The sequence below is a fragment of the Pseudonaja textilis genome, chromosome 2, assembly GCF_049901715.1.
Source record: "Pseudonaja textilis isolate UNSWEBS1 chromosome 2, rPseTex1.2, whole genome shotgun sequence".
Lineage (NCBI taxonomy): Eukaryota > Metazoa > Chordata > Lepidosauria > Squamata > Elapidae > Pseudonaja > Pseudonaja textilis.
Window position 1 is genome coordinate 5,194,178 of NC_141991.1, and position 12,559 is coordinate 5,206,736.

Below are 12,559 nucleotides of genomic sequence, written 5' to 3' on the forward strand. Positions count from 1 at the left end.
CTATATTTTCTATTTTATTCTATATTTTTAGCTATTCTATTTATTCTATTCTACGCTACGCTATTCTATATTTTCTATTCTATGCTATCCTATATTTTCTATTCTATTTATTCTATGTTATGCTATGCTATTCTATATTTTGTTTTCTATTCTATATTTTCTATTCTATGCTATATTTTCTATTCTATATTCTATTCTATTCTATTCTATTCTGTATTTTCTATTCTGTTCTATATTTTCTATTCTATTCTATGATGCTATCCTATATTTTCTATTCTATGCTGTGCTATGCTATGCTATATTTTCTATTCTATTCTATTCTATTCTATTCTATTCTATTCTATTCTATTCTATTCTGTATTTTCTATTCTGTTCTATATTTTCTATTCTGTTCTATATTTTCTATTCTATTCTAGCATGCTATCCTATATTTTCTATTCTATGCTGTGCTATGCTATGCTATATTTTCTATTCTATTCTATTCTATTCTATTCTATTCTATTCTATTCTATTCTATTCTATTCTATTCTATTCTATTCTATTCTATTCTATACACGGGAGAGCCAATCAGCAAATGCCCCAAAACGGATAAAGCATTGAAGGCACACAAACCTGAGCGGGATGTCCCATTGGACAAGCGCGAAGCATGTTTTGCCTGCTTCTTCGACTGCAGCTCACGGGCTTCTATCTCCACTTGAACCTGGGCGACTTTGGCCCCCGGACTGGCCGAGTTCTTCACTCGTTTCCGCCGGCGGTCGACGAGATGATGCTGGACTTCCTTGCGCCCGATCTCCCGCGGGACCACCAGCTCCTGCTCAACGCGGAGGAATTGGTTCAGCTGGTTGAAAAAAGGCCACGTTCTCCTGCCCGATCCCCAGTGGCTGTGCCCTCCGAGGCAATCCTTGTAGCTTTTCCGGAGATGCTTGGCTTTCTCCCGGCACTGGAGCCAATTCCGGTCGTAACCCCGGGCCTTCATCTGGCATGAAATCCACTCAAACTGAGAGACCGTCCGATAGTTTGAGAAGAGGGCTCTCTGTACAGATGTGTCCCCCCAGATCTCAATAAAAGCTTGGATTTCGTCCTCGGTCCAGCGAGGATGCTTCCAGTGAGAGCCCGTAAAATCCCGGAGAGGACAAGAGGTTTTCCGGGAGAACCGGGTGCCTCCTGACGGGCTGGGCGCAGCCTCCGAAAACGAAGAGTCCCTGGGTCCTAAGTCGAGAAAAACGGTGAACACGAACAGAAAACGAGCTATGTTTCACTCTGGCGTGGCAGGTGGGAGTCTTTTTTTGGGGTGGGGTGGGGTGTATTTTTAAACGCCGGACGGAAGGGGTGAAAAGGCAGCAGGCACACAGCAGTGTCGGGATTCCGTCAGCTAGCCAAACTTTCAAAACTTCCAAAGGATTTATGGGGAGTTAACATGTCCGGCACTGCCTGGGTGTAGCCAACTCTGAGACACACAATTCACTGTCACTCTTGACCCTGGTTTTCCCCCCCACCTCCTGGGCGTATCGTAATTCATATTCTCCAATGGGACACATCCATAGCCCCGAGTCATCAATCATGTTCTCCAATTAGAATTTTGCACGGCAGAAATTCAGTCACCTAGTTACTATCTTTGAAAAAGCTATTTATGGAATGCACTTTCGATTTCCAAGCTGCCGCACTGCTCTTTCAAACCCCTTTCTCCCCCTCCCTAAAATGACCATAGAAATATTTTATGAGTTGACACACAACTAAGTAGGTGGGCAAATTGAAAGGCAAAAGTGTCACAGGAGATAGGTGCGGAAAAGTGGACGCCAACCAAGAAAGAGGGGGCCCACCAGGTTTTGCTATTTATTTATTTATTTATTTGATGAACATGGTTCAACGCCAATTTGGGATGTTAATTTTTACGTGGGTGTTCCCGTGGTTAGACAGGCAGCCTTATAAATTGGATGAGCCGCTGTGGTGCAGTGGTTAGAGTGCAGTACTGCAGGCTACTTCTGCTGACTGCTGACTGCCTGCAATTTGGCAGTTCGAATCCCACCAGGCTCAAGGTTGACTCAGCCCTCCATCCTTCCGAGGTGGGTAAAATGAGGACCCAGATTGTTGGGGGCAATAGACTGACTCTGTAAACCACTTAGAGAGGCCTGCAACGCACTTTGACGCGGTATATAAGTGTTATTGCTATTAATAAAGAAACAGGTGTTTAAAATAACAACTGTGAATGGGGGAATGTGCCTAAAACCAGAACACACATTTGAAAAATGGGATTCAGCAATGATACATTCATTAAGTATTGTTTTTATTGTAATGGAGGATAAGGTTTCCAGAGTAAAGCACAGGCTATGTTGTGGATCTTGTGTTTACTTTCCCTCCCTCCTCTGTCATCTCTGTTATCTCTCTCTTTCTCTCTCATCTCTCTCTCATCTCTGTATCTCTGTATCTCTCTCTCTCTCTCTATCTGTATGCATGTATGTATGTATATGTATATACACATAGATACATAGATACAAACACACACACACATACACATATATATCCCTTCCTCCCTCCCTCCACGGTCATCTCTGTATCTCTCTCTTTCTTTCTCTCTCATCTCTCTCTCTGTATCTCTGTATCTCTCTCTCTCTATCTCTATCTGTATGTATGTATATATGTATATACACAGATACAGATACACAGATACACAGAGAGATAGATACACACACACACACACACACACACATATATATATGTGTGTTTTCTTAAGTTTTCGCGGGTACTTACATGTATGGTATTCAGCTTTGTTCGGGTATTTTCCCACATCACTGTAGTTGTGCTTTTAAAGTTGAAGCCTGATAATGGCAGATGAGATTCTGCTGAAACGTTGCTACAACTTTAAAAGCACAACTACAATGATGTGGGAAAATACTCGAACAAAGCTGAATGCCCCATCTATATCTATATCTATCTATATCTATATCTATATCTATATCTATATCTATATGGATCTTTGGTTGTTCGGGTTATTATCTTCAGGCTTCTGTCTTCGGCTCTGAGAAGCACAGAGCCGAAGACAGAAGCCTGAAGATGATGAATGAGACTTCATCGAAACGTTGCCTAGATACTTGAATCTTACGCGGAGAAAACCGAACAACCAAAGATCCACATACAAATACCGAGAACCTCAGAAAACATATATATATATATATCTTCCTCCCCCCCTCCCTCTCCAAATCTAAAGAGATGTTTTTGGCCTAACATTTGCTCTTATCAAGAGCCAACACCCCAAGATCTAGCCAAAATGGACATTCAATTCATACAGGCAGAGAGGTATGCTGTATACAATTTCACCCAACAGATCCGTATCCATAACCTCGTTTTCCTACTGACTGAGGGCTAGACGTTGCCACTGCTTTTGGTTGCAAACAATGCCACCTCAAGAACACAGGCTACAAAATCTTCCAAAGCTGTGGGGAAATTCAAAGACAATTCATCGCAAATTTCCTCCTGTTTTCTTCCCGAGTTGTGACGTTTGCACTAATAACCTTAAAGGAAAATAGACGGGTCGTCCTCCACTTACAACTGTTCATTTTAGTGACCGTTCACTACTTGATATAAATACTTTCAAAAAAAATGGGTAGGAAACGCGTCATTGGGTGACCATTTGAAGTTAAAATGGCACTGAAAAAAAATCTGACTTTTGTCCGTTTTTTTTTTTGCACCGATGAGCGTTGTGGCATCACCATGGTCACGTGATCAAAATTCAGCCACTTGGCAACTGACTCATATTTTTGACGATTGCTTTGTCCCGGGGGTCATGTGACTCCCTTTTGCGACCCTTTTGACAAGCGAAGTCACTGGGGGAAGCCAGATTCACTTAACAACCGTGTTACTAAGTTAACAACTGAAGTGATGAACTGAACAATTGCAGCAAGAAAGGTCGTAAAACGGGGCAAAACTCCCCTAATGAATGTCTCCCTCAGCAACGTAAATTTTGGGCTCGATTGTGGTCGTAACTCAAGGACTGCCTGTGGACTTTTACTGCCTGTCGGTCCATTGCTCTGGGATCCTTTCTTGCTGAACAATGCCTTAAAACACTTGAAATAAACCTAGAGAAAAATCAAGCTGACTGAGGAGAATTAGGATGCTCTCCAAACTCATCCCACTCGCTCAAAAGGAAGTCGGAAATTATTCTTGCAAGGGTGACAAGCAGACTTCCTCTTACCTGTTCTGGGATCTGGAATTCTCTCACTTTCGACCGGAAACCGGATGAAAACCTGCTCATCTTCTTCTTCTTCTGGATTGGAAGCCAGGTCTGGTTTGGGCACCAGGAGTCCCTCTTAGGATTCAAGACAAAGGGAGACAGAGAATTATTTGGGGTACAAATTCTGGAGAATTCTTCGCTTCCCAGGCCCATCATTCATTTCAGTGAGTTTTTTTTTTTAACAAATTGCATCGCCGTTTGGTTTGGTGGCAGCTGTGCCTCAGATAGAAAGTCCCTACAAAGAGTGGTAAGGACAACCAAGAAGATTATAGGACGCTCGCTTTCCGTTATTCAGGATACTGCTTATAAACGCTACATGTGCTTAGAGCTTGAAGGATTGTTAGAAACCCCATACAACCACTTCACGGTCTGTTTCTGTTGCTCCCACCTCAGAGGAGGTTTCTAAATATTTCTCTTGGACTACCAGATTCTGTAACAGCTTTGATCCCCGTGCCCTCCCGTCTGGTAAATTTGCAAGATTCGTCTCTTTCGCTATGTACATGCATACATCCGAACTAGACTGTTGTTTCTCTGTCTGTAATAGACAGTATGTGGGTATATGCATAATTTTGTATTTATTAATTCATTTAGTCATGTTTATGTAATATACATTGGAGGTAGTGAGCCTTTGAGAGCTGTATGCAATGAAATTTCATTTTAATGTATGCCGATTAGTATACATTCAAAGTGACAATAAAGTTATTCTATTTATTTATCCATCATCTATCTATCATCTATCAATCTATCATCTATCGATCTGTCTGTCTATCATCTATCTATCAGTCGTTTAGCTATCTAGCTATCAATCATCTATCAATCATCTGCAGTGGCGCAAGTGGCTAGAGTGCGGTACTGCAGGCTACTTCGGCTGACTGCCGGCTGATTGTAATTTGGCAGTTCGAATCCCACCAGGCTCAAAGTTGACTCAGCCTTCCATCCTTCTGAGGTGGGCAAAATGAGGACCCAGATTGTTGGGGGCAATAGGCTGACTCTGTAAAACCGCTTAGAGAGGGGTGGGAAGCACCATAAAGTGGTATAGCCATGGTGAATAGGCGGCAATACAAATCTAATAAATAAATAAATAAATATAACTGTTCTTTCTTTCTATCTATCTATCTATCATCTATCTATCTTATCTATCTATCATCTATCTTATCTATCACCTATCTATCTATCAATCCATCTATCTTATCTATCATCTATCAATCTATCTTATCTATCATCTATCTTATCTGTCATCTAACTATTTATCTTATCTATCATCTATCAATCATCTAAATACCTATCTATCTTATCTATTATCTGCCTATCAATCTATCATCTATCCTATCTATCTATCTATCTATCTATCTATCTATCTATCTATCTATCTATCATCTATCTTATCTATCAATCATCTATCATCTATCTTATCTATCTATTGTCTGTCTATCTATCTATCTATCTATCTATCTATCATCTTTCTTTCTTTCTTTCTTTCTTTCTTTCTTTCTTTCTTTCTTTCTTTCTTTCTTTCTTTCTTTCTTTCTTTCTTTCTTTCTTTCTTTTCTATCATCTATCTACCTACCTACCTGCCTACCTACCTCCTATCTAACGAGCAGCTAAACTCACCGGTAACCAGAGGCAGTCCTTGACTTATGATTTTAAATGAACCTGGCAATTACAGTCCTAAGTCATAACTGCAGAATTCTGGTCCTAATGCAACCGAGGCAATTGCTCTGTGAAGCTTGCAGCTGGGGGTTGGCTGCAAACCTGAAATAGAACTGTTGGGGGAACAGACTGAATAAAGCCCTCGACACCAACCCCTGACGTGTGGGCGAGGGGGGGGCGGGGGGGGGCAGCACATAGCTGGACAATTTCTGTTTGAACAGACACGTCTTTCCTGGTTGATGAGCTGAGGGGTCCTTGAACCAAAGTTGGAGGGCCATCTGTTGGCGATGCTCCGGTGGTTCCTCGACCGAGAAGGGGGTTGGGCTTTAGGTCCGCTAGGCCGGGACCCTTCCAATCCCAGGACCCTTACCCAAAGAATCGGCATCCCCATCCTCCTCCTGCATGACTTGCCAGAACATGGTCTGCTGGCCCGACTGGGTCGGGGTTGACCCGACCACATTCAACGAGACACCAGCATCTTTCAGCTTCACGAGATCCTAGGGAAGGCGGAAAAGTCACTGGGAAGCGTGTCCCAAACAACAGGCAGATTGTTCTGGGCTTAATCATTTCTGCAGAACAACACGAGGCATTTTGGCAATTGGTAAAGAGTGGGCCCTGGATGGAAAAAGGGGAGAGGGAGGGAGAGAGGGAGGGAGGACAGGAAGGGAGGAAGGAAGGAGAAAGGGAGGGAAGGAGGAAAGGAGGGTGGGAGGGAGGAAAGGAGGAAGGAAGGAGAGAGAAAGGGAGGGAAGGAAGGAAGGGAAAAGAAGGGAGGGAGGAAAGGAAGGGAGGAAGGAGAAAGGGAGGGAAGGAAGGGAAAGGAGGGTGGGAGGGAGGAAAGGAGGAAGGAAGGAGAGAGAAAGGGAGGAAGGAAGGAAGGGAAAAGAAGGGAGGGAGGAAAGGAAGGGAGGAAGGAGAAAGGGAGGGAAGGAAGGGAAAGGAGGGTGGGAGGGAGGAAAGGAGGAAGGAAGGAGAGAAAGGGAGGGAAGGAAGGAAGGGAAAAGAAGGGAGGGAGGAAAGGAAGGGAGGAAGGAGAAAGGGAGGGAAGGAAGGGAAAGGAGGGTGGGAGGGAGGAAAGGAGGAAGGAAGGAGAGAAAGGGAGGGAAGGAAGGAAGGGAGGAAGGAGGAGGAGGAAGGAAGGGAGGAAGGAAGGAGAAAAGGGAAGGAAGGGAGGAAGGAAGGAGGAAGGAGGGAGGAAGGAAGGGAAAGGAGGGTGGGAGGGAGGAAAGGAGGAAGGAAGGAGAGAGAAAGGGAGGGAAGGAAGGAAGGGAAAAAGAAGGGAGGGAGGAAAGGAAGGGAGGAAGGAAGGAGAAAGGGAGGGAAGGAAGGAAAGAGGAGGGAGGGGGGGGAGGAGAAAGGAGGAAGGAAGGGAGAAAGGTGGGAGGGGAAGGAAGGAAGGGAGAAAGAGGAAGGGAGGGAGGAAAGGAAGGGAGGAAAGGAAGGAGGAAGGGAGAAGGAGGGAAGGAAGGGAAAGGAGGGAGGGAGGAAATGAGGAAGGAAGGAATGAGAAAAGGAGGGAAAGGAGGGAGGGAGGGAGGGAGGAAAGGAGGAAGGAAGGAAAGAAGGCAGGCAGGCAACAAAGGATAGAGCCACATTCGCCTTTACTCTTTGCACGTACAAACACATTCTCAGCATTAAAAGCACAGTAGAAGGTGATTCTCTTTTAAGATCACATCAGATCCAATCAAATTGACCACCAGAAATACTTCCGGCAAGAGACACAGCTATCCACAAATCCTACACTAAAATGGTTATGTGGTGTTGTGCATCGCAGCCAGGTACTCTAGTATACCCTGGGTTGTCCCAAAGGTGTTTTTTTTTTTTTTTCCAAGAGTCAACTTGATTTTCTGGTTTTTCTTTTGAAGACCTTTCACTTCTCATCCAAGAAGCTTCTTCAGCTCTGGCTGGAGGGTGGGGAATGGAAAGATTGATACTCCTTGCAGACAGCTGGCCTGCACCTCTGAGTACCGCTTCAAGGACCCCCATCTGTCACAACCAGCCACCCGAGCACCCCAGCCAAAAGCCTCAACCATACCCCACTGCCCTGTGCTCATCAGGCACTGCTTTAGACAGCCCCATCCTTTCCAAAGGACCCTCCTCTCCTCTCCTCTTTTCTCCTCTCTTTTGCATTTATTCATCATACCTTACTAGGAGAATCTTGATCCGTTTCCTCTCCCTCAGGAAGAAGCAAGGAGCTGGAATCTCCACAGTCTTTGCTTCCATTACCTTTAAAAGTCAGAAAAAAATATATGTGGATATATAGATATATATATCCCAACCAGTCAGGATGAAGAAAAAAACCATTCTGGCACAGCAGTAGGCTAGCACCAAATTTAAAACAGAAACGGCTGTGAAAGTCTGACTCACAGACGAACACTATACAGAAGCCTGATGATGGCAGATGAGATTCTGCCGAAATGTTGCTACAACTTTAAAAGCACAACTATAATGACGTGGGAAAATACCCGAACAAAGCTGAATACCATACATATATATATGGATCTTTGGTTATTCGGTTTTCTCCCGCGTAAAATTGGAAGTATCTAGGCGACGTTTCAATGAAGTCTCATTCATCATCTTCAGGCTTGTGTCTTTGGCTTTCCACAAATCCTTTCCACAAATCCTTTCTACAAATCCGAGAAGCACAGAGCCGAAGACACAAGCCTGAAGATGATGAATGAGACTTCATCAAACGTCGCCTAGATACTTCCAATTTACGTGGAGAAAACCCAGATAACCAAGATCACATACAAATACCCGTGAAAACCTCAGAAAATATATATATATATATATATGTATATGTATATGTATATTTGTTTTCTGAGGTTCTCGCAGGTATTTGTATGTGGATCTTTGGTTGTTCGGGTTTTCTCCTGCGTAAGATTCGAATATATGTATATGTATATATGTTTTCTGAGGTTCTGATGATGGCAGATGAGATTCTGCCGAAACATTGCTACAACTTTAAAAGCACAACTACAATGACGTGGGAAAATATCCGAAGAAAGCTGAATGCCATATATATATAAAATGTAAAGAGAAAACAAAATGCATTCCAAGTACTCCTCAATTTATAACAGCAGTCTGTTTAGCGACCATATTGAAGTTGCAACGGCACTGAAAAAAGTGATGTATGACCGTTTTTTTTTTTCCACACTTAATGACTGCTGTGGTATCCCCACGGTCACATGATCAAAATTCAAAATTCAAACCCTTGGCAACTGACTCCTATTAATAACGGTTGCAGTGTCCCAGGATCGCGTGATCCCCTTTTGCGACCTTCTGACACGCCAAGTCAGTGGGGAAGCTGGATTCGCCGAACAAGCGTGTTACTAACTGAACGCCGCCGCCGACTCGCTTAACCACGGCGGCAAGAAAAGTCATAAAATGAGGCCAGATTCGCTCAACAAATGATTCACTTAGCAATAGAAGTTATGGGCTCAACTCTGGTCGTAAGTTGAAGGACGATCTGTATTTGGGGGAAAGCTGAGCGGTCCCTGATATTAAAAACTCCCAGAGGTTTACAAGTCAGCAAAACAGGAAAAAAAAAATGGAATTAGTTTGTCCAATTGTCTCCATTTTTCTGTTTGTTTGCAGGAAAGGTCTTTCAGCTTGTCCAAATTTCCTAACATTGAGGACAATTAACCAGTGCGACGGCTTCCCCCCCTAGAAATTGTGGGTGCTGCATCACTGGAGGTTTTTAAGTCACATCTGAAACAGCATACAGCATATGGTGAATCTTTTTGTTGCGGTGTGCCGGAAGTGCGTGCGCGTGTGCCGGCACCCACAATGCAATATGCACCCCCCTGTGCAGGCACCCGCAACCCCCCACCCCGCCCCTTACCTGCATCGCACATGCATGTGCCTCCCAGACTGATTTTGGGCCCGCTTGGGGCCGTTTTTCGCCCTCCTGGAGGCTCGCGGGAAGCCTCTGCAGCCTCAGGAGGCTGAAAATGGGCACTTCCGGTATTTCTGGAAGGCCCGTTTTTCGGTCTCCTGAGGCTGCAGAGGCTTTCCTCGAGCCTCCAGGAGGGCAAAAACAGCCTCAAACAGGCCAAAAATCAGTCTGGGAGGCGTGCGGATGCGCCGTACAAATAAGTTTGGCTGGGGCTTGCATGCCTGCACAAACGGTTCTGTGTGCCACCTGTGGCACACGTGCCATAGGCTCACCATCACAGGCAGAGGGTCTCCTTCAAGAGCAGGGGGCTGGACTAGAAGACCTCCAAGGTCCCTTCCAGCTCTATTCTATTCCTATTTCTCCTCTATTCTATTTCTATTCTATTTCTATTCTATTTCTATTCTATTTCTATTCTATTCTATTTCTATTCTATTCCTATTTCTACTCTATTCTATATTTTATTCTATTTCTATTTCTGTTCTACTGTACTTTATTCTATTCTATTTCTATTCTATTCCTATTTCTACTCTATTCTATATTTTATTCTATTTCTATTTCTGTTCTACTTCTTTATTCTATTCTATTTCTATTCTATTCCTATTTCTACTCTATTCTATATTCTATTCTATTTCTATTCTATTCCTATTTTTCTATTCTATATTCTATTCTATACTATTCTATTCTATTTCTATTCTATTCTATTTCTAATCTATTCTATTTCTATTCTATTCCTATTTCTACTCTATTCTCTGTTCCGTTTCTATTTCTGTTCTACTGTACTCTATTCTATATTCTATTCTATTTCTGTTCTACTGTACTCTATTCTATATTCTATTCTATTTCTGTTCTACTGTACTCTATTCTATATTCTGTTCTATATTCTTAGAAAATCATTAAAACTTCCAACTCTCTTTAATAATTTCAAGAGACACACTCATCCCCCCCACCCCCCAGCTACATAGACACCCAAACACATTCCCACTACTTGGTTCAAATAGAGGGTTAAGCCTTGGCTTCTTAACCAAGGTTAAAGTTAAGGCTTATAAAATAATACTTTATTTCTAACACTGACTCATTAGCACAATACCCTGAGCCTTGTATACTTTTTAAAAAATAAATTGCCTGAAATAGGATTCACACATTGTGACAACCCAAAGCTGGACAAACTGGAATAGTGGTGTGTGTGTGTGTGTGTGTGTGTGCTGTCGTGCTAATCCACAGGCACACGTAATGATGGTTCAGTGGGTTTATTAATAATCATCATCTTCATTTAATGACCCCACAATCCCTTGCAGGATGGAGTCTGGGCAACAGAATGGAGCTAGCAGAGGGCGTTAATGGCCGGATGCCTTTCCTGTCACCGATGCGGAGTTTTGTTTAGCAGATATATTCTCAGTGTGCCCGGAGAAATAATATCTGCCTCTACCTAGGATCGAACTCACAGCCTCCTGATTGTGAGGCGAGAGCTCTACCTCTAGGCCACTGCAAGCAGGTTTATTAACATTCCCCGTCAATTCCCTTCACCAAAAACCCAGAACTGTCCAGACCATGGGTCACCAGCCTTTTGGACCTGAGGGACCACTAAATTCATAATTTTAAATCTGGTGGACCATTAATATGATCTGCCTAAGAACTGGCTGGATGGGTGTGGCTAGGTGGTCATGTGACTGGGAGGGTGTGGCCAACTCGATGTCACTCATGTTCGAGGGGCGCCTCGCTGGCCTCTACACGCCCCTCCCCTCTCAGCCTCTCCTCGCATGCCCGCCTGGGCTCCTTAAGGCCCCAACAGGAAGTAGTGGTTAGAGCTAAGCAGCAGTGGTCTATGAACCACCAGTTGGTGACCGCTGGTCCGGACTACGTCCAGACAAAAGCCGACCAATGCTAGTCCACAGAGCAATAGCCAATGAGTCCACAAGGCCCTTGAGTCTCCTAGACAAGATAAACCCACAAAAACCACCGTTTAAGTGTGCGTGTGAGTGAGTGGGACACCACAGTGCGATCTGAAGGCAGCCACTGTTCCTTGAGGAAGGCCATCTTGGCTTTTTGGGGACCCACCCACCTTCCCACACCCATGATGGAAGACCCTGCTTTAATCCTTGGCATTTCCTCACCCAACAAATGGATCCCTCCGTGATTGTCCTGCTTAATGTCTTTATAGATCACTTCCTGGTCAACATCCAAGGCAATCCGCTCTTCGGACAGGGCAGTCTTGGCGATCACCTCCTGCGACGGCTCCTAAACAAGAGAGGAGAATCCCATTTTGGATCAGGCCGGGAGAATGAAGCCAAAGCATGAACCATTCTGCCAAAACTGAGCGCCGACGGTCTTCTCTTACAGGTGGTCCCCGGTTAACGGCCATTCGTTCAGCGACTGCTTGAAGTTGCGACGAATGAAACCAGTTGGCAACTGGCTCACCCTTACAATGCCCGCAGGGCCCTGTGGTCATGTGGTCACCATTTGCAACCTTCCTTGCCACCTACTCACGAGCAAAATCAATGTGGAAAAGACCGCAAGTTGCACCCGCTGCCTTTCTCCTGAGGGGCCCTGTTGCAGAATACTCCGTAGCAAACGGTTGTGCTGCAACACCCTCCCTACACATTCAATACGGTCTCACTCTGTAGTATGTACCCGCTCTCTGGTATTGAAGATTTAAGAGATGACCAGCCGCTCTAAATGCTGATGCAACGAGAATTGAACCAGCAGGATATTGCTGCTTTAAGAAGCTGTCTAAGTAAGGGAGGCCGTAAGAGGGCTTATCTCTCTCTCCTGGTGTCCAAGGAAAC

The 12,559-nt window shown here is 44.2% G+C and overlaps 1 protein-coding gene across 6 annotated transcripts in view; it reads right to left on the reverse strand.

The window, feature by feature from the left end:
* The window catches only part of LOC113450237 (zinc finger protein 18-like), a 35,590-nt gene that overhangs the window by 15,137 nt on the left and 7,894 nt on the right, over window positions 1-12,559 (reverse strand). For 4 of the 6 annotated variants that reach the window (XM_087927907.1, XM_087927905.1, XM_087927906.1 and 1 more), the window contains exons 3-7: window positions 11,888-12,011; window positions 8,022-8,104; window positions 6,249-6,375; window positions 4,190-4,303; window positions 613-1,209 (exon numbers count right to left, since the gene is read on the reverse strand). In XM_087927907.1, the coding sequence (XP_087784033.1) occupies window positions 613-1,209; window positions 4,190-4,303; window positions 6,249-6,375; window positions 8,022-8,104; window positions 11,888-12,011 (1,045 nt within the window). The remainder of the gene's footprint in view (window positions 1-612; window positions 1,210-4,189; window positions 4,304-6,248; window positions 6,376-8,021; window positions 8,105-11,887; window positions 12,012-12,559) is intronic. The other 2 variants (XM_087927909.1, XM_087927910.1) reach the window with 1 other exon arrangement.